Source organism: Ambystoma mexicanum, chromosome 1p (genome assembly GCF_040938575.1).
Source record: "Ambystoma mexicanum isolate Mex_15411 chromosome 1p, UKY_AmexF1_1, whole genome shotgun sequence".
NCBI lineage: Eukaryota > Metazoa > Chordata > Amphibia > Caudata > Ambystomatidae > Ambystoma > Ambystoma mexicanum.
In genome coordinates this window covers 1,085,534,002-1,085,560,694 of record NC_090921.1, presented here as the reverse complement: position 1 = coordinate 1,085,560,694, position 26,693 = coordinate 1,085,534,002, and the positions used below count along the sequence as shown (strand labels likewise).

Here is a 26,693-nt window from a genome sequence, read left to right as displayed (position 1 = left end):
CAGAATAGCCAAAGCCACATAAATGCACCGTTCTTTGAAGAACATCTTTTGGAATTCGTGCGCAACCATTCTCGCCCCACAAAAATATATTCAGTGATTTATTAATATTCAAAAGTGGTTTGTTCGGGAGTGGTAGCGGAAGCATATTAAAAATATATAACAATTTAGGAAGTGGGGTAAATTTTACCTCACTAACCTTGCCCCAAAATAGTCCATTTTAATTTCTCCCATTCACTGCATAGTCTGGCTATCTCAATAAGTTTCAGCTGAATGTTATTGACCAAGAGAGATTCAACATCTCTGTCAATATGGACACTCAAAAATATTTAAAAACCTGAGTCAGCCCATTCCGCCCGATCTATATTAAATAGTCCTCTATGGCGATAAAGAGAGATTGGAAAAACAAAGGTCTTGGATACATTCACCTTATAGTTGCAGACATTTCCAAATCTCTGTAGTGATAGTAGGAGTTCCTGGTAAGAGAACTCTCGATTGGAGATCAACACCAAAAGATCTGCATATAAGAGGACCTTCAAATTATAGTCCCTGAATGGGATGCCCATAATGTCTTTGTTATTCCTCAACATAATAACTGCTGGAGGCTCAATAAATAAGTCAAATGACAACAGGGACAGAGGGCAGCCCCGATGAGTCCCTTTATGGATTTGGAAAAAGTCTGAAATATATCCATTAACAGTTGCGGCTGCACTTGTGCCGCCATAAAGAGCTCCAAAGAGTTTGAGGAAACGTGGTCCACAGTTAATTTTACGCAAGACTTGGCGGAGGAACACCCAACTCACTCTAAAGCCTTCTCGGCATCTATAGTTATAGCTGCATACGCGTCAATAGATTGTCTCTTAAGGTAGATGACGTCAAGCAATTCACGCAAATTATCATAACATTTCCTACCATATATAAACCCTGTCAGGATTTTATGAACTATTTTAGGAATTAAACCATTCAGTCTTCACGTAGTTTATAGTATATGAGTAATCTTTAACATCTGATCCGCCTTACTCCCTGTTTTCCTGGGAGAAGAATTTAAACAAAAAGAATTGCCAAATGTTGTTGTGTGATGGTTCATGTTTAAATGTTTAACTCTAACCTTGCAAACAGTTTAATAATCGCCAAATCATTAGAACATAACATTTGGCCGGCAGCCTTTTTTCTGAAAATAGGACCACATCAATTGGCATAGGTGAGACCGCTTCTCTCTCAATGTTAATCCAACCTGCAGAGTATACTTGTTCAGGCAGTTGTGTGATGGCTCATGTTTAAATGTTTAACTCTAACCTTGCAAACGGTTTAATAATCGCCAAATCATTAGAACGTAACATACGGTATACATTTTTCTTTTTTCATGTACTTATAGGATTTTCAGTAGTAAAACATCTGATTGAAGTTTAACAATATATACGTTTGTTAGGCTTCGACAAGTTAGCCGAAAAGGAAGCAGTTGCTCACTGATATAACTAATGATATTTTGAGGAAACCATGTTGTGCTATTCCTCTTCCTATGACACTGGTTTGCTGTTATTTTTAAGCGTCATTAAGTACTTTCAAGGCCTGCAATTGTTTTGATTCATGTTTTTTTTTCATGTACTACAAGAAAATGCAATACATTTGATATAAAATACACATTATTATGATACGTGCAACCCAATATGGAAAATTACAACAGGTCCCTCCATGTGTGCCAGGTGTAGGCATAGTATGCCAAATACATGCATGTGTGTTGGATACAGCTTCCTGTGCCCAGACATTTCAATTGCATACCAAGGCTTGCCATCAGATGCCTGGTGATTCAAACACATGTCAGAATGTTGGAACATGCCAGAATCTTGGCACCTTCAGAGAACATGGGAATACATTAGTGCAAAGGTACAAACGTGTACTACAATACACATGTTTCCAAGATTTGAACTGTGCATCACTCAGTATTTATTTTGGGACAGGGCTATATTTCCCAGAATGCATTATGTTCCCCTTGTTACAACAGGCATAGATTCTACCTCCCATATAGGTCCCCACACATGATGAAAGACGATCATAAATTGCAACACACAGCTCTGCTGCATGCCCCAGATTGCATTTTCCTGTGTAGTGAAGAGGCCCACTAGCAGACTATAGGCCACAGAAATGTACGTCTGTATAGATATAGCCACAGAACTAGTAGGGCCTTGTCAATTCTTTAAAATCCTGCTCGACCTATGAGGAATGCACTTGACTCATGACGATGGTGACAACAATTCTACCAGCACTTTCTGTAAAATGGTGCATGTTCCATAAGCCCACTTCATGTTTGGCATACTGCTGCCACCCAGAAGCCAGCCAAGCACAATAAAACCTGCATCTGACATTTAATGCAAACAGTTTGCAGTAAATGTCAAAAGTTTCAAACATCCCATAATTTCATTGTCCTTGCCAGCAAGTTAGAGTACTCAACCTTCATGAAAGCTCCTAGACTATGTGAGCGGCCCAGTAGATTTTGCGAGGCCTATAAAGTCCTTGCAATGTGGTCTCATATTGCACCCCAAAAGGCACTAATGTTCACTTATTGAAAACACCTCCACAAGGGTGTGTCCTACAAACCAGGCTGCCCCCCTCAGTACAGAGGCCTTAACAGGACTACATGTTACACGAGGCACACTGCATCTGTAAGGGTGTCGAAGAAGGAAGTTGATACGTAGATGGCAAGGTTTTGGTTATAAACCTTTTATTTCTTGAATACAAGACCTTGCTGTCCCTATCTCTAAGAGGGGATTCCCTGCCGCAAACTAAAGGAATAGTCAGAATGTCCGTCAAATCAAAGTTCCTCCATCATGTGGCCAATCCTACTCTAACCCTCACACTAAAACTAAAGAATAAACTGACCAAGTACCTTCTTTAGGAGAATGGCTCCCTTCTCCTGTTTTTTAACCAGTGTCCAACAGTTGTTTTTGTCTCAACAGAAAATACCAGGGGGGGACTGGGGGGATTGCTCCCTTACCCAGTATTTGGCTACTTTCCAGAAGAATGACTCCCTTTTCCTGGTGTATCAAACTACACCCGGGTACCTGATTATCAAAGAAGACCAGGAAGACCTAACAACAATTTCAACACAAAGCTTCATAGGTAAATAGTGAAACGTGTTTATCAACAGTTATTCTACTTTGGGAGCAACCGGTTCCTCATACACATAACATACCAGGACAGGTTGCAGAAATCGCACACAAATGTATTAATTTCACATGAGCAACCTCATAAATATCCTACAAGAAGCAGGTGTGAGTGCAATCGGGTAGGATGGCACCCTGCCCCTAGTGACCACACCAACGTTAGAAATGCACGACTAGTTTTCATATGTCACAAATAAATGAGCTATATTGTATTTTCATAGGGTCACGCATGTGCGCAAAAATGCAACATTAAATTGTGGCTCCCACGGTGCCCACCCTAGTTTCAACAATCAAATCCATCTGTCGGGGTGGACCTCTGCGAACTCTACCCAAAATAAGTCCACCTCTCAAGAAGTGAGTGCATGTTTGTCAGTACAACAAGTTTATTGTACACAAACGGCCAGGCGGGCTACAGGACTCCTTGGAGACAGAAGTAACCCGATTCTTCTAAAACCACACAAGTTGCACCTTTATATACATTGTTTCAAACACACTCCCACATATTTTGTTACAAAGTCATCCCCCTAAATATGATTGGCTAACCCTATACAAGGAAATCTAATGCTCTTATTGGACACATAGACCTAAACACCATCCCCTTCAAAATACATTTACATTAGCTCATGTTTACAAGTACAACCCCTTTTGTGCTGTTTCCATAGTTGATCATGACTTCAGTCCATAATTATTTATTCACCTACAACAATCATAATTTATTTCAAGTTCCATCAGGCCAGTGGAAGGCACTGCATCCACTTTTTCTTTCTCCAGATCATGGCAAAGCTTAGACTAATCGAACTTTAAGAATTCAATTTAAACAGTCCAAGATCCCATTAGCCTAAGTGTGGTATACCAAGCACAACCTGTGCTTGATCCCCAAGAGCAAAGTGATCTCAGAAAACAAGGCATTAAAGAAGTGGGTCCCATTATCCGACTTCAGTACCTCACGAATTCCCCACCATGGAAACACTTCCTGCACCAAAAACTTTGCTGCAGGCTTGGCATATGGGTGTACTGTAAGGAACTAATGGTGGCAACAGTAAAGACAGACACAAGTGATCACAGTTCAAGGGTGTTTATTAAACATTATAATGGGTGAGCTAAATGCCTAAACTAAACCTAAATCTAAGATGGGAGCAATCTACGACCATCAAATAATAAAGGAGTCCTAGTGGCTTCTTGGCAAATAAAAAGGGGCCCATATTAAAATAAGATATTGCCAATCCTTGCAGCTAAGTTACAAAATAGTGTGGGATAATGTTCTCGAGAAAGTGTTCACCAAATAGGTCAGGATGGTATGGTTGGGTCTCCCTTCCCCAGGTTTTTAGCATGGGACAAGGCAGGACCAATAAGCACAGCACACTCCTGGGCCTCGTACAGCTCCTTTCAACAATGCCATTTCCTGGGCCAAATCTCTTTCCTGCAAAAGTCTCTTGCCTTCGAAGGCCGGCTGTACCAAAAACAATAAATAAACAAAAGTTCCTTTGGCAATCTTTTCCCATTTGGCAACTGCTCTTTGCCTCTTGGATCCCCCTCAGCCGGGCTCTGATCCTTCTTGCAATGTTAGCCTCCCGCAATTAGGTTCACTACGGCCTTTCACTCAAAAACGTATCACTTAACAGCTGAACTGTTGAAGTTTCTTGTCTTGCGCGTCAAGGACAGCACCACAGCGGCAAGAGCTTCTCCCCGCTTTGGCTATCGGCGCGGGAGGGCCCCATGTGCCGTGGACACCTGTTAACAACACACACCAGCTGCACTTCCCGGTCTTATGATTTCCCTTTCGGAGGCTTTGCGGGTCTGAGTTGAACTGGGCAAGGGGCAGTCCCTCCTCGTCCTATGCCAGGTCTCTCCGTCTTTCTCCTCCGTTTGAACTGCTGGTTCAGAATAGCTGCTTCCTTGTGCGTTCAGCCTTGCTCGAAGTGTGCTTTCGTGCTCCGGCTTGTATCCCTATGTGGAAGGGAAAGGGTGTGCGTAGTTATTGTCAATTGCCTGACCCTTGTGTTGGGACATGTCCGGTAACTGGCTCTGGTGTTAGTCTGTTGTCTGTCACAGTGCAGGAAAGTGTTTGTGTTGGAAAAGAGGGGGGTGTAGAACTTCTGAATATCCTACAGAGTAGGATGGGGAAAAGGTGTTCTAGGGAAGGGGGGGGTACTGCGTGTCACCACTCAGTGTCCCACTTCCACTCCCGAGGACTCCCCATCCAGGTGATCCTGCCGCACTGGACAACCCCCAGGAACTGGGTCCAATCGCAATGGCCATGTCCTGGCCACCTGGATGACAGATCCCTGGGGACTAGTAAGTGAGACACCTTCAGCTTTCTCACAGTACATGGGGACCAACCTCAAGCCATTGGGAAAATGGGCACACCTATGTGGAGTTCATGGAAGGGCCCAGAAAGTCGAGGCAAAGTTCCTATTATTGTCTTCATAGCGTTTCGAGGATCACATTCTCTACACACTATGGAATGTCCTACAAATGTACCCACCTGCTCTTGTAGATTGGGTATACGCCAGTCCTCCTGGAGCTCTGCTGCGATTTGTTGCCTAGAAGTGTGCGACTGGTAATGTAGTTGCTCCAGAACCACAAGAAGTAACTCTACAGGCATCACTGCCTTTCATGTAAGTGCCAGTCTCCATAGCAAATTGATGGGCGAGAGGGTGCATCCTCTCTCTGCCCAGAGCACTTTCTTATCTTTTAATGCTCTTTCCTACTTCTCCACAGTTTGAAGGGGACCACAGTATACAAAGGTGGCAACTGTACCTCCTGGGACACTGTTTCCATTCTCTAGTAATCTGTAAATTGCAAATACGCGGCTTCCTTTGCTGCTCTGTCAGCAGCATCTGTCCAAGCGCTATTGGGTCATTACGGTTAGTATGCACAGCGGATTTAACTATTCCCACCTTTTGTTGACCGTGTTAACGCTTCAATTAGTCTGGATAATGGTGCAGCATGCCTGAAAGGGGTCCTATCAGATCTTCTAAACCCTCTCCTATGCCATCTCGACAAGCCTGAATGTAGCATGGAGGTTACATATGGAGATTCAGAGTAAATAGTGACCGTGTTCTCCTTGCTCATCTCCAACTTCTCTGAGCGCTACTAATTCCACTGTTTGCACAAAATAATGTGAAGGCAACCACTTCTTCATCCTGTCCTGCTATTCCCCATCCATAAGGCCCACAACTGCTGCACCTGTATGTCTTTCTCCGGCGTCCTGAGTAATTGTCGAGGAACCGTCAACAAAGAGTACCTCACCTCTCTCCAAGGCATCCTCCTTATAATTTGTCTTCTCTCCTCCTTCATACGTTGCACATCGTGGACAATATTATCAGGTTTCACTGCTACAAATGTCACAGAATTGACTAGGTGGCCCCTTACTGGATGTATCGAAGCATTTGATTGAATAACTTCATACCGAGACCCTCTCTGCATTGTAATAGTCGATTTGGACTTTTCCAAAATCTGCATGCTCCATATACAGAGTCACTGGGCAACCCATAGGAATTGTCGAAGTATTTTGTATCCTAAAAGCTGCTGTCGCTAGAGCTTGCTTGCATGGAAACTGGCCCTCCGTAACTGGGTCTAGGAGTCCACTGTAATAAGCCATGTGCTTTTGGCTCAGTGATGTTTTCTTGGTCAGGACCGCTGTCATCACCTGCCCATTCAAATGCGAGAATAAATGGAATGGCTTCTTGTAATCTGGGGTCGCGAAGACCGGAGCCTTGCGGATTGCAGCCTTGAGCTCCCTGAAACCAGTCACAATTTATTCTGACGATTCAGTCAGACCATTCACCTTCTGTGCTCCCAAGTCCTTGCAATAAGAGCCTTGTGTAAATGGAGTAGTCCAAGAACCACGATCTACAATAGTTGCAGAGTCCTAAGAAATGCTGCATCTGTCTCACAGTAGCTGGTTGGGGAGTATTTTGAACTTCAATGGCTCTCTCAGGCATTACTTTTCCCAACTGCGGGTGATCTTACTTGCCTTGAATACACTATCTCTGCCTGGCAGTATTGCAATTCTTCTTTGTCCACTTTGTACCACATCTCCGCAAGCAAGGTGCAGAGCTTTATTTAATCTCCTCGACACTGCTCATCTATAATGCTACAAACTAGTTGATTGTCAATTTACTGGATTACTGTACTGGACACGTGTACATTCCTCAAATCCATTTGAACCACCCTGTTGAAGATACTCAGATTCGCAGTACCTCTGAGGCACCCTTGTGTGCTCGTATCTTTGACCACGATACATAAACACTGTAAGGTACTGAAAATTTAGGTGGAAGGGAACCGAGGAAAAATATATGCTTTAAATCAATCACAGTAAAGTTGGTCGACCCAGTAGGAGATTTTGTAGAGCATGGTAGCAGGATTAGGCACCACTGGAAACTCTGCAATCCTGAACCATCCTCAAACTGGGCCCCTTAACTTTTTTCACAGGATAGATGGATGTGTTACATGGGGACACGTAAGGTTGTATTTTGCGTTGCTTCCACAATGCCATAATGGTCTCGTCCCTTCGGCCTCTCTAGACATGGGCATGGGGTATTTTCTTACACGTGGCAATATTGAAACAGGTTTCAATTTTATTCTGTACTCCTCCAAAACTCTTTAATACCCCACATCATGAGGATTGCTGGTCCACAAGTGACTCGGTACCTTCTCAAAATCTTCCCTCCAATATGGCGATGTAGTTCTAACGACAAACCTAGTCTGAGGTATCTCCCTATGCTTATCGTTACTTGGCAAGGTACCCTAATCTCAAATATCATCTCATCTGTGTCTTTGGTATCCTCGAACAATCGTTCGTCTGACCAATCCCTTTGTGATAGGGTTGGATCGATGCACAAAACTGTGCACCACTCTCCGTCTTCCTCATCAGTGCTTCTGAGAAACGGTCAGTCCTTTTTAATGACCTCTGCTTCCAAATGAATTTTAACAATACTGCATGGCTCTATACAAATTCAATTGAGAACCGCCATGTCTGGTCTCTGATCCCAGGGACCCAACCCAACACAACCATCACTCCATGAAAGAACGAAGCTGAATGTTCAGGCACCCCTCTTATCGCGCAGTCATTACAACATGCATGCAAAAGCAGTGGTGTTCTTACCGGATACAAACATGAAGTCGAGCATACTATACCTTGCTCCGTGAATGCAATCGTTGTGCTCACTTTACTTAGGTGGTCTCTGCCCAAGAGATTCACTGGGGTATCTGTGTAATACAACAAAAGAGGCCATACATTTTGTGTACCTACCTTAATACGCAGATCCTCTATGTAAGGAGCTGACAGCATAGCCCCAGAAAAAATCATTGTGTATCCATTATTTTGCCTGATAAAGTCAACTTGCCTTCCTTGATGCACGATTTTGTAGCCCCTGTATCAATAATAAATGAAAAGGTTCGATCACCTATCGTTATACCTACATGGGGTTCCTCTTCCGGATTGGCATTAACAGACAGAACTGGACACATTGGAGATCTGTGTGTGCTGTCCTACTCCGAATACATGTTAGTACCTGGAAGCGGGAAAGGATTCCCTCCTGAAACACTCACTCCAGTATAATGAGTAACCTTCATGAGGTAAAGGATTCTTTTCCTATATCTGTATCGGTCCCTGCGCTGGCCTGGTTGGCTGAAGCATATAGGTTCTGTGCTGCCTCAGACGCCAGGTTTTTTCCAACCAGTAACTGCTGTGATTGCACAGAACCTGGGGTATATGGCATGGTCGGGGTTGCATTTGCTGGGGAGGACCATACCAGAACTGGGTCACTTGGGTTAAAAACCGGTGTACTACTCCGACAATCTCTCAACACATGTCCCATCCTCCTTCGTGACCAACACTGGACCCTGTATAGTTCTCCATAGTTGCCTCCCATTGGCTCGCTGAACCAGGGCCTCATGCCTCTGAACCCGCCAAATGACCGATCTCCTCTTGGAAATCCTCCCATTTGCCGTTGATCGGAAGCATATCCGTCCGTCCAACCCTGTGCCATACTTCGTTCAATATGTCCCTGTTGTGCAATTGTTCCTGCTGTCCCTCCATGGAGCTAGCAATTACTGCTCCCTCTAGACTGATTTTAGCAAATTATTTCTGAACAAGCTTTACTTCGCCTTTTGTGTTTTTTCAGTACTCTCCCTTTCCTGTCGTCTTTTGCAAAAATGCACAATGTGCACCTGAATATCCGTCCAACCCTTGACCTCCAAATCATGTTGAACTTCTTTGGGAAGTCCCTTTTTTTTATGTGGTCGAAATAGCTACATTTATATCCCATGCTTCTCCTGTTTCTGCTCTCCACATTTCCTGAATCAACTGAATGTGCGTAGCAGGACCATCTAGCTTCATCGTTTTAGCCAGAATCCAATTTATGTCTGGTGTATCAGGATACAAAACACATAGGGTTCCCATACCTCTTCCCTATAATTATTAAAGGGTTCCCCATCATGGGTGTTTCTAACCGGACGCCCAGATACCCTTCTTGCTTCTAAGTTCATCCGATTGTTCCCCCATTAAAATAGTAAATAAACGTTTCATGTCCCCCATGGCCAACATAATACCGGCAGTCTGTTTTTCCAATCCATAAATTCACTTCCCCGCCCCTGCAGTGAGTGAGTGAGCGGAGTGTCTTCATCAAATTATTCCGGTCCATGTGTGACCATGGGACAAAATACGCTTTTCCCTTGTCCCTTCTATAGCAACGGAAATTGAGTTGCTCTTGTTTTTACAGGGGCTTCCCCATCTTTCCCTTCTTACTATAGCCATACGGGCACCACAGTGTGTCCCAAGACCCCATGGTGTGTGTTCTGTAGCAGCAGCTGCTGCTGGAGTGGGAGATGGGGCTACTGTACACTGTTTACCTGCTGGTTATCTGTTTCCCATTCCTCCTCCTCATTGTCTTGCCCTGCTATCACATCCCTTAGCCTTTCCATAGGCACAGAATTGTAATTGATGCTACCATGGCGTACCAGTTCCCATTCCCTCTGTTCAGGTCCTGTACCTAGGCAACACTATCCTCTTTAAGTTCCACTTGGACATCTTTGATAACTCACTTATCAAGCCTAAAGGGGACCGGTCTATACTTCCAACTCCCATCTCCTATATCTTCTACTTGCCTATTGCCTTCTTCCCAAACCTTTGCTTCTTTGCTGCAGCAGCATTGCTACCTCTTCCTCCGCTAGTCTCAATGCATCTTTCAAATTCCTCTGCGTTTGATTTTTCCACTAACATTTGCAATCTATCCTCTATTCTCACGATTGGAGGCATGATTCTTTCTTTTTTACCCATTCACAATCCTTCAGCTTACATTTCTCTCTCGCTCCTCATCCTTAGTCTCTCTGCTAACCTAGCAGTTGGAGGACGACCTCTTATTTCTCCCCCCCCCCATTCTCAATCTCTGTTGTCCTAACCATCAAAGGAGTTATCCTTCCAGCTTGCTTAGTATCCCATCTTTCAGAGACCCTAGCTGGAGGAGGCATTACCTGTCTCTGCCTCACAAACCCTGGAGTGACCGACGGTGATGACGGGGACTCGAACCCGTTGTTAGTGTACCCCTCTGCAGGCGACAAAGGATAGCATCCATATGGTGGCTGGGCGGAAGGAATCTCTTCACCCTCCTTTCTCAGCTCGTTCCCTCAATTTTAGAGCTGTGGGCCTTTCCACCCTTCTCATACATCCTCCATAGTTCTAAAATATATTGATGTTTCTCTAATTTTGATCCCTTGTATCTTGTAACCAAAAAGGTGTATGTATATTCTCCAACATACCCTTATCATATGTCCCCTCTTCAGGCCAACAATTAAACATTTTACCCTTGGTTTCTCGTACCCATTGCCAGTGGGAGGTCAATATTACCTTTTACCCTGGAAGCAACTGACAAAAATGATCAAGTGGAGTCGCCATGCTCCAAACCAGCCTAACATTAATAATCTTATTCTGTAAATAAACAATCTAGACACGAAGGCTGAACCTATAGCACAAAATATAAAATTAAAAAGCCACTTTTTTTCCTCCCCAATTTTTTAAAACCTCCCTACAGTCACTCGCCTTATTCACAATCTCCTCACTAACTATCCACTTTAATTCTCTTCACTCTTACACAAAAGACAGCATATTGTCAACAAAGTCCAATGGCCAAAATCCTCTTTACTTTCTCCATCACTTAAACAACATTTTTTTACTACAATTTTGTCTTTCTTTCTACAGAAAGATACACTTCATTACTTCGACTAACCAAGAAAAGAAAATAATAATAAACAAAGTAAATACATAAAAAGGACTTGCAATACAAACCAATTCATCCTTTCCTCCAAAAACACTTGCACCTTCCAATCACCCGAACTTATCTGACTCCACACATACACGCACTATTACCCTGCCAGAAAAATTCACATGAAAAACCCTTTTTTCCTATCACCCTCTTGATTTTCCCACAAAAGTGCACTCGCGCAAAGTAGACTTCCTCCGAAGCACTCCAAAATGGTGCTCCTTCAAATCACCCTGTACGGCTGGGCCGCGGCACCGCGCCTTAGGGAGCAGACAGGACTATGACCAATGGCGACTGCACACCTCTCCTTTTTACGTGCATGAAAAACTGGTACCCACAGAGAAGCTGCAGCTGATTTGTGCGTACAGGCACCTCCCATCATTTCCGCTGGGCTTAAGGCCGTGCCATGCCGATTAATGGGCAAGTGGAGGCCACAATTGTTGACTGGCTATGTAGACACTGGTGAAAATTAAGTGTCTCCAAAGAAAAAAAACATAAATACTGGAAAAAAAACCTCAGGTAATCACACATGGTGTGGGTGAACAAAGAAAATGACTGATAAAATGTAAATGTGCAAATATGCAAAAGTACAGAGTAAAATGTTTGAAAAATGAATATCACATAGAATGAGCTTTCCTTTTAGCACCATGTCATGTTGCACACAAGAGCAGGATTAAGCCTGTAAGAAATTCAAGGCGATTTAAATTATATAGATTCCCAGGGTTCTTAATAGTTCTACCTTCCTGCTACACATGATTACCCAAATCAGTTCAATGGTGCCCTGGTCTGGGTGGGGTTGGTTGGGACAGTTGTTGTATTACTGTTCACTTGCCATCATTGGTCAATCACTGCCCAGCTTGGTTCTCTCATGTATCCTTCTGATCTGATTTCTTCTTTTGTTTTCCAGTATGTTGAGAATAATAAGAACTCTGACAATGACTGGTTCAGGCTGGAGTCCAACAAAGAAGGAACTAGGTAAGCTGTGGTGGCCAAAGAAAGAAACTGATCAGGTAACATGTCTGCATCAGACTCCATATTCCTCCTAAAAAGCATTTGTGGTGGAATGGAGTATAGTGATGTAGACCAATAAAAGTGCTTTCAGTCATTGTGGCAGAACTGGCAATGCTACTTACTATACCGTTTATAAATGTAAAGCATATATTAATTTGGCAATTATAGTTGTCCTAATACTTTCCGTACTCCTAGTCCTATTTTCTTTTATTTTTTTTATTTTTTTATTTACTTGTTTATAATCAAGAACGTTTGATTTTTACAAGATGTTGATACGCAACATAGAAAAACACACTCTGTAAAATAAATATCATAGATGTAGACAGAGAAAAAGCGAACATGTTACAAGAAGGTAAGGAGAAGAAAAAATTGAAACCAGCAAACTAGGTACTTAACCAAAGAAACTTAGTGTCCAAGCAGCAAAGAGAATCAGTATCCATGAGTTAGACTTGACTAGTTTGTAAGTTCTGGTTTAGGCTCAAGGCTGCTTCTAAAATCTTTACTGCCGCTATCGACCACTTAGTTCTGTCTCCTGCAATCAGACGGCACCACCATGTGTTTTCCTCTCGGAGTATTACATCGTAAATTAGAGGGATCAAATAGGCTTCTCGCAAAAACGCAGTTTTGGTGCAAGTCATGAGTAAATGTCTTAAAGTTTCCACTGTTTCTGGATCCGAACAAAATCTGCAAGATTGAGCATCGGTTTTCGTGCGTATTGCTATAATTTCCTGCGTTGGTAGTTGATTGAATCTTAGTTTCATAAAGGTTTTCTGCATTTTTTTGTTGGGAAATTTCATGCAGTAGCTCATAGGTTGGTTAAGTTTATTTGTTGTTGCTGGTAAGTGAGCCAGGAGCTTGTTTTCTATTGTTTTTTTCGCCAGTTTGGATCCAATCTGCTTGTGCTATTTTTACCTTGATTCTGTTGGGATCGCAATCAGGTCTTCTACTGAGCAAGCCAGATCTGCTAATTGTTTTGTGAGTTTATGTGCCCAATTATTTAGTGCTCTGCACTGGCCTTGACTGAGCTCTATCTGGACCAGCTTATAGATTGGAAGGGTATCTGGAAGAATAATGTTCTGAAAAAGACGCATCTAGCTTTGGCCAACTGATGCTTGCAATGATAATAAGCCCAATTCACGTCTAACAGCAGCAATTGAGGAGGATTTCGGCAGACCTAGCACGGCTTTCCATAGGTAGCCTTCCAGCTTTGTCCATATGGTAATGTCAATGTTCAACGCAGCGTCCATGCCGTAGATTATTGACGGGACTACCTTTTGTTTGTAGAATTGGATCGCTGGAAGAAGCGAGAATTTACCATATTTCCGATCTACTAATTTCATTTGGGTTGTCAGGGTTTTGATCTTCGTCCATAGTGCTGACTAGGTCGCACTTTCTGACCTTTTTGAATCTATCATGATTCCCAAGTATTTTATAGTAGGCACGGTTTCAACTTTCATATTGTTCAAATACCAGTGGCCTTGATTTGTCGTAGTTTGACGGCTTTTCCCCATCGTCAGTATTTTTGACTTATGGATGTTTATCTCCAAATCGTTGTCGCTGATATAATTTGCCAAGTTCGTGAGTTGGCGTTGGAGACCTATTTGCGTTTGATCCATGAGGATCAAGTCATCAGGGTATAACAGTCTTGATATTTCAGTATTGCACAATTTGAACGGAAAGGCTCTGACCACTGGTTGTGTATGTTGGGAAGTCTCCCATGAAGGCGATAAATAGGGCCGGAGCAAGGGGGCAACCCTGTTTAACCCCACGCTCTGATGAAAATTGGTCCGATAACATCCCTTGTCGATTTAAACGTACTCCTAGATTTGTGTCTGTATGTAATGCGATCACCGGGCATAAGATCTTTGCAGGGCACTTCCACATTGTTAATTTCGCCCACAGCTTTTGACGGCTGATCTTATCAAAGGATTGTGTTAAGTCAATGAACGCAATGTTAAACTGCTGGAGCACCGTTCTTGACTTTTTCCTTTATGATGTTCAAAATCAGGATATTGATGCTGGTGCTTGCGTTCTTAACAAAGCCCGTTTGGAATTTATCCAGACAGGGCGCCGATCTCGCCCAATTGTGAAATCTAGTTAATAATAGGGTAGCAAAGATCTTTCCCATGATGTCAAGGAGGGCTATGGGGCGGTAGTTTGCTGGATTTTCTCGATTTCCCTTTTTAAAAATAGGTACTATTACCGCCTCAGTCCATGTTTTAGGTATTTGCCTAGTGATCGTACATTGCTTGAAAATGTTTGTAATTAGGGCGGCCCATTCCTGTGGATGTTGCTTTAGATCCATATTGGTTAAACCATCAGGGCCAGGTGCCCTAGAAGTTTTTAATTTCAGAATAGTCGCCAGAATTTCGTTGCGATCTGCCAGGTCTTCCCAAGACGATGTCGTGCAGCGTGGAGAGTCGCTTGAAGTTTGCGGGGTAGGAGCAAATTGAGATGAAAAGAAGGTTATCCATGCCTGCTCTGAGACGGTGTTCGAAAGTTGGTTGTTTGTCTCATCGTTTTTATCTTTGATCAGGGACCAGAATTCTCTGAGATTTTTTGTTGTTAAAGTCTTCAGCATTTGCTCTGAGTTGTTCTGGTACATTACTGCTTTGTGTTGTCTCACCCAAGATTTGTATGATCTTGTGGCAGCTTTAGCAGAGTCCTTGTTCCTGATCTTTGGAGACTTTAGCCAGACGGTTTAATTTACGCATTTGTTTTCGTTTCAAGACCAATTCAATATCATACTCATGGACCTCTTTTCCGATGGGTCGGGTACACAGACCTTTTTCTTTCCTATGTGTTAACAACAGGGGCATGTAATTTGGTCTGTTTGTTGAGCCCATCGTTGTTTTACTGAGTGCTTCAAATTTCTTGGCGATTTCCTCGCTGTAAGTTGGATTCCCGACGACTTTCGCGCTACCTCCACCTCAAATGGATATATTTGCTTTGGAGTTGGTTCGGACTCGAGAGTCATTATCAAAGGATTGTGGTCACTAGATTTTGTTCTGTATACCTCAAAAGAATCAACGAATGGGGGGGGGTAGAGTAGATGTGGTCCAGTGTTGCTGACGTTTCGGCTCGTTCCCATGTTGGAATTCAGAGAAGATGACCACCAACTGATGCAACAATGTAAAATTTTCTCAAGTCCATAAAATCAGACCACAGCACACCCCTCACAGCAGAGGGGCAGAGATATGACACAGCAGGGGTTTGCTCGACTCTTGCGTTCAAATCGCCACAGATTATGATGTAGTCAGTTGACTCTTGAAAAAGGAATTTGTCTATGGTTTCCGCGATGTTATCAAGAAATTCCGTGTTACTTGTTCTCTGCGGATTCCAATAGACATTGATAATTGCGAGATTAGATTTCATATTAGTTCTCGATGGGGTTTCTATACGGAACCACTCAGCTAATAGGGCTAACATGCCATATGATTCGGCCACTTTCTTTCTGATGGAAATACCCGATCCAATTTTAATTGCCGTTAGGAGGCCTGAAGACGGTCTTCCAAACAAACCTTTTACTGCTGGAGATATGCGCATATCGTATCCATCCAGCACTGGTGATTCCATAAGCCACGTCTCCTGGAGACATATAATATCAAAATGGCTCAAATCGAAAGCGTCTGGCTTAGTCAGGTGGTCGTGGCCCCTCGTGTTCCAAGAGCACATGATGCTCCTATTCCTGCATGGACATTCCAGTTGTAGAGGTGCCGTGGGCGTCGCTGAGTCTTTTAGTTGTTAATTTTGATGGTTTGGATTTAACACCTGTTGTAACCATGCCCAGGGCCCCGACGGTTCACGTTTTTTATTATGGGCCCACTCCGCACTTTCATCAGTGGCCTCAGAACGCTTTTGGTTTTTCCCCCGTCTAGGATTTGAGCTCCAGTTGCCTTCGTATTGGGATTTTCGGTAATTTGTGTTGATGTTAGACGAGTGGAGTCTCAATCTAAATCTACCGGGTTTCTCCCTGAGAACAACTCTTCTACTGCCTACTGGCATATCTGCAGTGTTAGAGTGACGTGCCGATTTATTTGCCGCCGAGTTGCTTGCAAGCGGAGTAATCTTTACCGCACGTTCAGACACGGGAATTTCATCTAGCGAGAAGCCCAGTTGAGTCAAGGCCGCGGTCACATCTTCTTTACCGTCTAGGTCAACATGATTTTTCACATGGAGGTAGGCTTTTTCCTTCCCGTCTCTATGGTAAGGCTCAACTAGTACAAGATCTGATGTTTTTAAAGATTTCAATACTGGTATATTGGTTAGGATTTTCAAGACCGTCTTTCTGTTCAAGACTAGAAACATTTTTCCGGGTACAAATTGTTGCATTTGATAGACTCGAGTGGATGTTACTTTGGAATCAGACCGGAGCCTTGGCTCCAGGGGTATTTTTGTGTCGGTATTTTCAGTTTTTGTCGTTTGAGAAATATTTTCATGTTGTTTCGGCCGCAAGTCCTGTTCTTTAGCGGAGGGGTCCGCTGGTGCTTTTCCCCCTCTTTACAGATGGCGACTTTTTTAATGCTTATATTTGAGGGCAGAGATTTGCTCACCGTTTGTAGTTTTACTACGTCATTTGCATTTAACTCCAAATTCGTTTCTTCTTCGTTCAAATGAACCGTCAAGTCAAGGAGTGGCGAGTTCCCCATTGAACCTAGCTCATTTGGATTGGACTTGTCAAGTTCGATTATGGTTTGTTCAATTTCTGAGTTGTTTCGTACTGGGGCTTGAGGCGCCGCATGGATAGTTACAATCTCTTCCTGAGTTGGAACGTTTTTTTTAGGAATTTTAAAGATTGATGGAGTTTTTGGAAGTTCTTTGTTTTTTTCCCATTTTGGGGCGTGGAGTTTGGGAACTGATTTTCTTGCGGTTTGGTTTACCTTTGCACCTTTTGTTTGCAGGTCCTTGGGGTTTAGCAAAAGAAGATGTTCTGACTGAGAGTTTTGCGTGTTTTCCCCGAAATTTCTTGCGTTGCTTAATGTGGTAATTAAGGACTCAAGCCGGGTAAGCTTAGAGTCCCATTGTCTTTCTCCACGTTTTGTTGGTTCTGAGCAGTGATGAAACCTTCCAAGAATGTTACTTTTGTATTTAAGGTTGAGACAAGAGTTAAAGAGTCCTTCATTGAGTCGTTAATTGATTCATACAGTTTTACAAAGGGTGCCAGACCCACTGTTATTGCGGACATGATTGTAAATAAGTCTGGTTTTGTTGTTGGTGTGTCTTTCGGTAAGTGACCTACCATGTCACTGGGTCTTCTGGTTCTCACCGGTATTGAGCTGTCTTTTGGAAAATCGTTGTATGGAGACTGTCTTCCAGATGAAAAATCAGAAAGAATTATTTTTTGCCCATGTGAAGCCAGCACCGGTTGCGTCACTTTAAGAAAGGACTTATTCCTCAAGTCCGGTTGGGATAGAGTTGGTGATGATGTCTTTCTTTGATTATTTCCGCTCGTTGGAGGGGAAATAGTTGATGGTATTAATAAATTATTCCCGGACCGCCTCTCTCCGAACGATGTGGAGGCACATCTTCATCGAGCAGATTTATTGCCTCTGTTCGTACTCCCAATCGACAAGGAATGGTCCTATTTCCTTGAGCATCCCTGTCACCGTGGCTGGTGGGCACTGGGGTGGTTGCCTGGCCACATTGGGTCTCCGCTGTACTATGGGCAGTGTCCGCTATTTTTTCTTTTTGTGTCAGCACAGGAGGTAATTCCAGGGGGACATCAAGCATTTCTGCGTCAGAAAGTTCAGTGTCTGTTTCTGGTATCCTCTTTGTTTAAAGAAGAATTCTTTGAGAGTATGTGGAGTGGGAAGATTCTGAAAAGTAGATTTGATTACGTCACATTTTTTTTGTTTCTGGTTGGCAGCTCTTTTTAGTTGCTGGGAGCCATGATCTAAATGCTCCCCCAATTCCTTACCACTCTTTCTTAATAGTGCTCTTTTTTTCAGTAGAGCCATTGCGATGTCTCTCTTCTGGGCAATGAGCTCACTGGCTATGGCGTTTGGTCTATTTCCCGGAGTTAGTTGGTCCGGGGCTACGACCGTAGACCCATTTTCGTCAGAACAGATGGTCACAGAAGCCAAAGCGCCTTGTTGTCTTGATGCTTGGCTTTGCCACGAGGTGGCGGCAGAGAGGAGCTCTGCGTCTACATCGCCAGAGACTGACTTGGATTGAGCCTGGGGAACAAAGACTTCCGCCTGTGTAAGGACCTGGCGGCTTTGGTGGTCAGGATCCTCAGTGATAGAGGCAGTAGGCCCTGTCACCCTCACCGATGGAGAGTGAGAGAGAGGCACATGGGAGCCACAGACAACACCCGCTATTGGCGTGGCCGCCCGCAAGCTGAGGTGAGCCGCGCGGGGTCCTCTGACTCCGCTAGGCTCATTCTCACTCGCTGCGGCGGAGGCCCGCGGGATGCCAACAGCCGACAGCGGTGGGCTCGTACTGAGCGACGGGCTCCCAACCACCAGCATTGGGTCCATTTGAGAGCGATGACCCTCCCCACTCGGGGCCACAGCAGATTGGCCTCCAGGTATGTTCGGAGACGAATGGGGGGGAGGGAAACTGTGAAAATTGGCAGCAAATTGGCAGCAAATTGACAGCAACCTCGGAGTGAGGAGATACTGGAGTCAAATACGATGTTTCACCGGAAATGTTCGTAAAATCCTCCTCCAAGTTTTCACTCATTACGCCCTCCAAGATACCGTAAGAAAAGTCATTTGGCGCTTTCTGAGCATTCTGAGCACTCCCGACCTGACCGGTTGCGTTTTCAAGGAGGTTTTCAATGGGTCTGGAAATCATTTGGGTGGAAGGCGCCAAAGAGCATAAAGATGTCGTTTTTCCCAATTGAGTAGAACCAGCATTAATTCCACGTTTTTTTCTTGCCGTGTAGATTTTACGCGACTCTTTCTGCTTCTCAAGGCTGAGATATTTGCTCCTTAATATCCTGCTCGGTGGACTTTTTACTTGGGGGTGAAGAGAGGAAAGTTCAGAGTTTTCCATAGTGATGTCAGGTCTGGGAAGCAGGGGGTCAGTTTGCAAATCCATACCTCCTTAGCCGCCTAGCCTCAGTAGACTGCAGTTGATCGCTCGCACCTCAGCGTGTCCGCTCCGCGTGAGTACTGAGGCTTTTGACCACAAACACAGTAGAAGGACTGTAGGCAGTAATAGTAATAGTATCAAAGAAAGTACCTTGGGGCGCCCCAGCGCCAAACAGCCGCACAACAGCCGATGGGACTTGTCTCTGCCGGGCTTAACGCCGCAAGGGTGACGGTCCCGGCAGTATAAGCCTGCGAGTGGTCACGTGATCCGTCACGGGACCAGGGCTAGCACCGCCTCCACCAGGAAATCAATTCCACTCAGCAAGAGCCTCCCGCTGCTCGCAGTGCTGGGTGGAAATAGGTAGCTGCAAAATGAAAGTTCGCTTCACAATAGTGGTCCTTTCAGGTCTGGAAACAGTCCTATTTTCTCTCCCATCACTAGCAAGAGGAGGGGGTATGAAAGCGCAGGCATTGGAAAGCGCTTCTTCAACAGCTGCTTAAAGCCAAAACTGTACGAGGCTCACCACACATCCATGCTGAGTTTGGCCATATTCTTTCTCAGCATCACATTAAGATGCATGCAAAGACTGAGTGCTTAAGGTGTATGGCATGCCCCACGGAGATGCCCAAAAATCACATGGCGAGAACAAGCCACGAAAGCTCCCTAACCTCTTGTAAACTGTTCATGGATCCCACTGGAAGTTTAGACCAGTGAATCTTGTAGCAGTGTAAAATGCAGCAAACTATTGCCTATGCAGAAGATCTACTTGCATTTGATTCTCCTTAAGTGATAAATGAGTGCACCTGGAACTCATAGGTAGGTCATAAGGCAACCCTCATGTTCTATTGAAGTTCTGGATAAGCACTTCGAAAAAATACAGGAATGCTAATATCCCCATTTGTCACAGGTTGGAGAAGGCTTTTAAATAAAGGGAGGTTGCATCCTTCCAAACACATTTTTCGATATAAAGTCATTATAGGGCTGTGAGGGCCAGAGTTTTTTTTAACCCAATTGGTGGATTAATTAATTCCAAAGCAGGTTATCTTTAATAAATGTAAAAGTAAGACAAATAGTACAGTGAAAAACAGAAGTGAGGCACAGAAAAACTCATCAAAGAGTGGTGTGTGACGAAAATAACTCCTCGGGTAAGGGGAAAGCTATGGAGCTGGGGGGATGGTAGACTTAGACTGGAGTGCAAAGATCAGTTTGATTGACATTGAAGGACTTAACAGGTTTAATTTGTAGTAGAAGTTATTTGACAACTGCACGTATATAGGAGAAATCCAAGCAACAACTATGCTGTAAAAAGTAGTGTTCAATTAAAAACTTGAGCATTCCTGCATGGAATGTTGTTTCCGGGAGCACCAGACCGAAAAGGTATACCGCTGTTTTTCATTCCATTTGGAGACCAGAAAGCGACCTTGCTAGTTCAGTAGAGTCCCAGGTCACTAGGAGAAATCTTAAGCAGTTGAATGTTCCTTACATAGAAAATCTAGCTTCTTAAACTCCAGAAACTAAAATCAAGCAAGTGTTAAACAGTAGCACACTTTACATACTATTGTACCTTGTTAAACTTCCATTGATGAAATTGCATCAATAATGCAGGATTTGGAAATAATCGCCAATTATATTCTTACACCATAGCCACTCTTAGTTAAAATGTTCCTTTTCTGAAAATCTCAAGCCACCAAAATAAAACTCTTGTCAGCTTCTGTCCTATTAGTACGGCAAAAAAAACACAAAAATGAGTGTTTTGTTTCATGGACAAAAGCAGTATTTGTTTTCAACATGGTGATGGTTACTGGAAATATATAGGCAACGTGCTTCATTGCTAGACATTCCATCACTGTAGTAGCTAAATCAAAACATCGGATAGAAACTAGTGGCCTCAAAGGGCAATGGATATGGGTTTTGACAACTCAATTGTAACAATACAATTCTGGAGTTTGTAGCATTGAATGAAACACACTAATAGCTTCTAACAAAAGGGGACTATCAAAGATTTGTTGGTGAGAGTAAATGCTTTGACAAGTCACACATTGTGGTATGTAGCTTTTCTACACCCTATGTGCAAAATGTACAAATGCGACTGAGTTCAAAAGCCTGCCTGACCGATGCAACCTATATCCTGCTTAAAAGTTAGTAAAATGTTGGGGGTGAGGTTCAGGCAGGAAGAAGAGAACAAATTAATCTAAATCCTAAACCCGATAATGTGAAGTATAGAAATTATAAACCGCATTACACTGAAGAAGTGATTAGGTAATTAAATGGATATTCATAAATACTAGACGCAATTTAGTTAAGGTAAGAGCATAGCCAAGAAGGGATTTCAAGTAATCCCGTTAGAAGAAATTAAATTAAAATCTGTCTGATCAGATGACCTACACATTTCACACTGGTATTGACACTGTTAAGTTTATTTAATTAAACATAAAATGGATGTGGGAAAGCGCAAACCTCTGTATTTTTTTGAACTAATTTAAAAAGGTGTCTGAATGTGGCTCTTATTGACAGATTATTTGGTAAACGTCATATGTCCGTATTTCCAGCACTGTTTATTGAAGACACTCATTGATTTATTATTGTAACCTTTGCGAGCTGGTCTGTGCAACTTACTTTTCAATTGGTTACTGATTTTATTGAATATAATAGTTCAAATAATTGGATCTATTCAGAGTAATCTTCAAAATTAGATTTTATCACTTTAGGGAAATGTCAACTGTTCGTATCGCCTCAACAGACTTGTGGTGGGCATACCCTCATCTGAAGCCCAAAGTGACTAAGGAGGTGGTGGTCTCTATACCGCAGGGCTTTAAACCAACTTCATTCAAACTGCATGTTCGCTCAGCTAAGCTCATCATCTAGCCTTAAGTCTACCTAAAAAAGGTTTTACTAGACTAGTTCATCTTTCTTTTCAAAAGGGTCATGCCAGCTCTGCTTAAATCGGTACTAATTTCAACTCTCTTAAAGAAGGCGACCCTTGATTCTGCCTAAATGAGTAATTTTCATCTTGTTGCTCATTCATCGTGGTCGGATAATATTTTGAATAAATTGGTCACTACACAATTTCAACAATTCATTGAGCAAAATCGTATTTTGGATCGTGGCAATCGTGCTTCTGTCCGAATAATGGGACATAATCCCATGACGTTGGTTGCTTTATGGGATGATATTCTTGTACATGCTCGGAGGAGCCAGGAATGAGACACAGAACCTAAGTTTTGGGATAAAGACTTTTATTGAATCAAAAAGGATTGGGAAAATGCCTCACTATCCCTAGGTATTTCCTATCTCATCCAAAAATAATGGGTCTGGCCTTTGTCAAGATGTCCAAAATTATATGTCCTGTGTCTGTAATCGTATTCTGACCCTCGCACTCTAAAATTAAATCTTAGGTGAAAAGGAGGTTTTGTCTCTGGATCTTGAAGGTGCACAAACATTGAAAACACGGCAAAATGTACGGTCAACCAAAGCGTTCCAGGAAAGATTTTCAAAGTTCAGGGGATAACTTCTATCCCCAGATTCAACTTCACCAATATAAAAGGTTCCCATACGAGAATGACCACGTTCCTGGTAAACCAAGATGTCAGTTCCTTCCTCTTGGATGGTTCACAATTATCGGGGCAATGGTTTCTTTCTCCAAGCTCCTCTTCAAACACAAGACAGTTCAGAATCCCATGGGCATGGGCCTTCCTTGGAGTTCTCTTTTAAAATCACAACTTTGGTGCGAGCCTCAGTCTCGCGGGTCACCTTGTATACTCCCCTGCCAGGTTCATTTCCACTTTTTACAACAACTCACAACCTCCAGGGCATGGGTGTTCCTTGAGGTTGTCTTCCTTTAATGATATAAAGTTCACACTTGAATGTGCCTGGTGTACGTCCTTGCCAGGGTTTTTGTAATTTTGTAAAGACTTTAAGTATTTAACTTGCAGTCCTTCTCAAATACTTAGCTCTGCCTGGTAAACTCTCCTGCCTGGACTTTCATGCATCCTTGAAAATCATATAACCTAGTCTTTCTCATAAACTTGGCTTTGCCTAGTATACTCTCTTGCCATGACATATGTCGTTATTTTCTCTTTTGTCCATCAAACAATGCTTGCCCAAAGTTCGTCAGTCTAGAAAAATGGATACCTCTGATATGTGACCGCAAACGTATTTTGATGGCCGTGAGCCAAACGTCTCATGCACGACATGACAGAATATAGGTTCCCGAGTTTGCCAATTAACGGCCATTTTGATGTAACAAGAATCGCCATTTTGTTTCCTAACCATTGCTCATTGCTTTCTGTTCTTATTGCTTCGCAGTACATTTTCTGCTTACACTGCTCGACTGTAAAACATTGTTGTCTGCACATGAAAGGACAAGGCCGCATAGCCGCAAGGATAATAAAAGTTCGTTGAAACACAACGTAGGCAGCGCCAGGAAGAATGCCCGGCTCCCTCCCGAATGTAGCCTTGAAGCAGAGCTGCAGGGCATTTAATCATTTCGCAGCTGCCAGCCAGTCTCCTTAATATGGTAGAATATGTTAGAATAAAGCAGCTAAAGGCTTGAATTATGCTCTTCTTATGGCCCCCCTTTGCTGAGCCCTGTTAGAGCGTGTCGGCTCCCAGGACACGAATATCACCTCATAGATAGCAAGGTCTGGAATGCAACTCTTCCCCCATATGTAGCTCGCTTCCAAGAACAGAAGCGCTGTGTTCCGTTCAACAACTGAAAGATGCCTCCGCACTCACAAATTGTAAATTGTTACAAGAATAGGTATTTGAAGGTGTCATAGTTGTCGAAAGTGTCCATCACACCAAGTTCAAAGAAACCCAATAAAGGGGGGGGGGTGTTAAACATGTTGTAGCTGATTGTTTGATATGCATTTTGTATATATGTCACTGATGTACTTAATTCACTCTCTTGCGTCCCTCGAGGTCTAGAGATGCACGTCGCGGGGCGTGAGACCGAGTTGGCCAACTGAGACTTTTGCTTTGCAATAAACCCTAGCTTTGGGAATACAACCTCGTGTCTGGCGTATCTATCGTGTGTGGTGACTCGCCTTGTTTCCATAGACGTAAGGGACCCCTAGGGGCCCCTTTCAAGTTGACTTGTTAGACTTTGTTCTACAGTGTTCTCTTTAATATTCACTGTTGCCTTCACTTTCCTCCTGCAAATATGGGTTCAGTAACCTGTTTGTGGTATAAGTCACAAGTACTTCAGGCTCTTCATACCCTTTGTTTGGAGACTCTTGTGTCCCTTGTTCAATGCGGCATCCACATTTAAAACCCCCTGGTAAACCGTTAGCTTTCCCTGGGCTTAGCAGGTGCTGGAAATGCTCTTTGCGTGTCTTCGTTCGGTTTCCTTCACTCCGCTGGCTTGGCGTGCAGCCCGTTAGCCGCTGTGCTTTCAGAGGCAGTTTCTCTGCACTCCAGCTTCCTTTTGTGGTCTCAGGTCTCGCCTGCTTGCAGCGTCCTGTGGCGTGCTCCTGCTCGGCGTTCTGACCAGTGATGCGCATTACGGTCTGGGTCCGCTCGCACACCTCATTAGCTGTGTCTAATGTAACGTTCCTTGCATGCTGGAGCAATCTCCAAAGACTAGATCACTGTTAGTTTGCTGGTCTTAGTCCTCTTTATTGCTCTGGCCCTCTTCCTCATCCCAGTTATTGTCAGATTGGTTTTAGCACAGTACTGAATATATTATTCCTTATGTCCTGTGGGGGAATATTGGAAGTGGAGTTGGCAAGGGGGTGAGGGAGGATATTACAATAGGCCATCAGACCCTGGGGAAGTGAAGGAACATATGTAAAAGGAAAGGGGGGTATGTGCCTCCCTCCAACAATGCTGTGTCTTCACCCTGAGGATCAACCGCCCTTGATCCCCTCCCCCCCCCCCGCCCCTCCCTCATGTGATCGATCCTCACATAGCCGCCCCCAGGATTTGGATCAGAAAGTGTCTGCCTCCCCATAGCCACATGAGGGAAGGTTACCGCAGAGAAAAGAGTGATGACAATCGTCATCCCAATAATTGCCCTCTTTCTTTTGCTGGTCATGCTCAGCGTTTGACACAGTAGACCACGCCATTCTTCTCTCTCAACTGGAAAATGTAAACGGGCTCACACCTTAGCATGGTTTAGGAGCTTTCTTACAGACCTATCCCAAAAGGTAAGGTTGGCTCTTGTGGCAAGTCAAAATCGGGAGATGGACAAGCTAACCTTTTCGGAAGTGTGGTTTTATTTGAGCACAACAAAAACCCTATTCTAGCCCCAAGTTTCTAGACCCTACACCTAAGGAAAAGAAAGAGTCCAAAAAAGAAAGAGTCCAAAAAAGGTGCAATAAGATCTCTTGGCTGTCTAGAAACGTATCTTAGTTTGATTCCTGTCCCTATCACTATAAACCAAAAAGAACCTAATTCCAACAAAAAGGCATTATACAAGTCTTTACCCAAATTATCGGGGGGTGGCTGGTTTCTGACCTCACCTAAATCTTTGTTCTATACAGGGATTCTCGCCTGAGGCACACTTAAAAGAAACTCTCCTTGCTGATACACAGATCCAGTACAGTGCTCCACAAATGTCTTTATGGCTTCCCGCCCAATTATTTATTTCATTTGGATAGTTTGCGCAAACCTGTAGGCATCAGGGTGCTTTTACCAGTGGCATGTGGCCTGTAGAGGGCGAAGACGTAGGTACAGATACATGGTTTCATGACGTTAGTTATACAGCATTGGTGGTCAATAGGAGTGGGAAGAATTTGTGCTAGGGAATAGCCAGGTTTTCGTTGCCTTGCAGAAGACCCAGTAGGATTCTTCTGCTCTCAAGGCGGGTGGTAGGGAGTTCCAGTATTTGGCAGCAAGGACTGGGAAGCTGGATCCTCCAGCTTTAGTGCGTTTGAACTTGGGTTGGGCCAACCTGTGGGAGTAGGGGATTCTAGTGAGCCTATCGGATTGGACTTTGGCAATGTTCTGGACTATGTAGCGTGGGGCTACATTGGCAAAACGCTTTTGGGTGATGGATAGCGTCTTGAATATGACTTTCATTGATGGGTAGCCAGTGAGCAGCTCTGCGGGTGGCTGAGATGTGTTCGGATCTAGGGATCTTGAGGGCAGCGCATAGGGCATTGTTCTGGATAGTTAAAATGTATTTATGTTGTGTGTAGATGTGCTGGCGAAGAGCACGTTGCAATTGTCGAGCCTGGCGCCGACCATTGCCCGGGCGATTGTTATCCAGTTATCACTGGAT

The 26,693-nt window shown here is 43.6% G+C and overlaps 1 protein-coding gene across 1 annotated transcript in view; it reads left to right on the top strand.

Moving 5' to 3' along the window:
* The window catches only part of UFC1 (ubiquitin-fold modifier conjugating enzyme 1), a 269,665-nt gene that overhangs the window by 30,094 nt on the left and 212,878 nt on the right, over positions 1 to 26,693 (top strand). Inside the window, exon 2 of the mRNA XM_069604677.1 lies at positions 12,330 to 12,397. Within this exon, the coding sequence (XP_069460778.1) occupies positions 12,330 to 12,397 (68 nt within the window). The remainder of the gene's footprint in view (positions 1 to 12,329; positions 12,398 to 26,693) is intronic.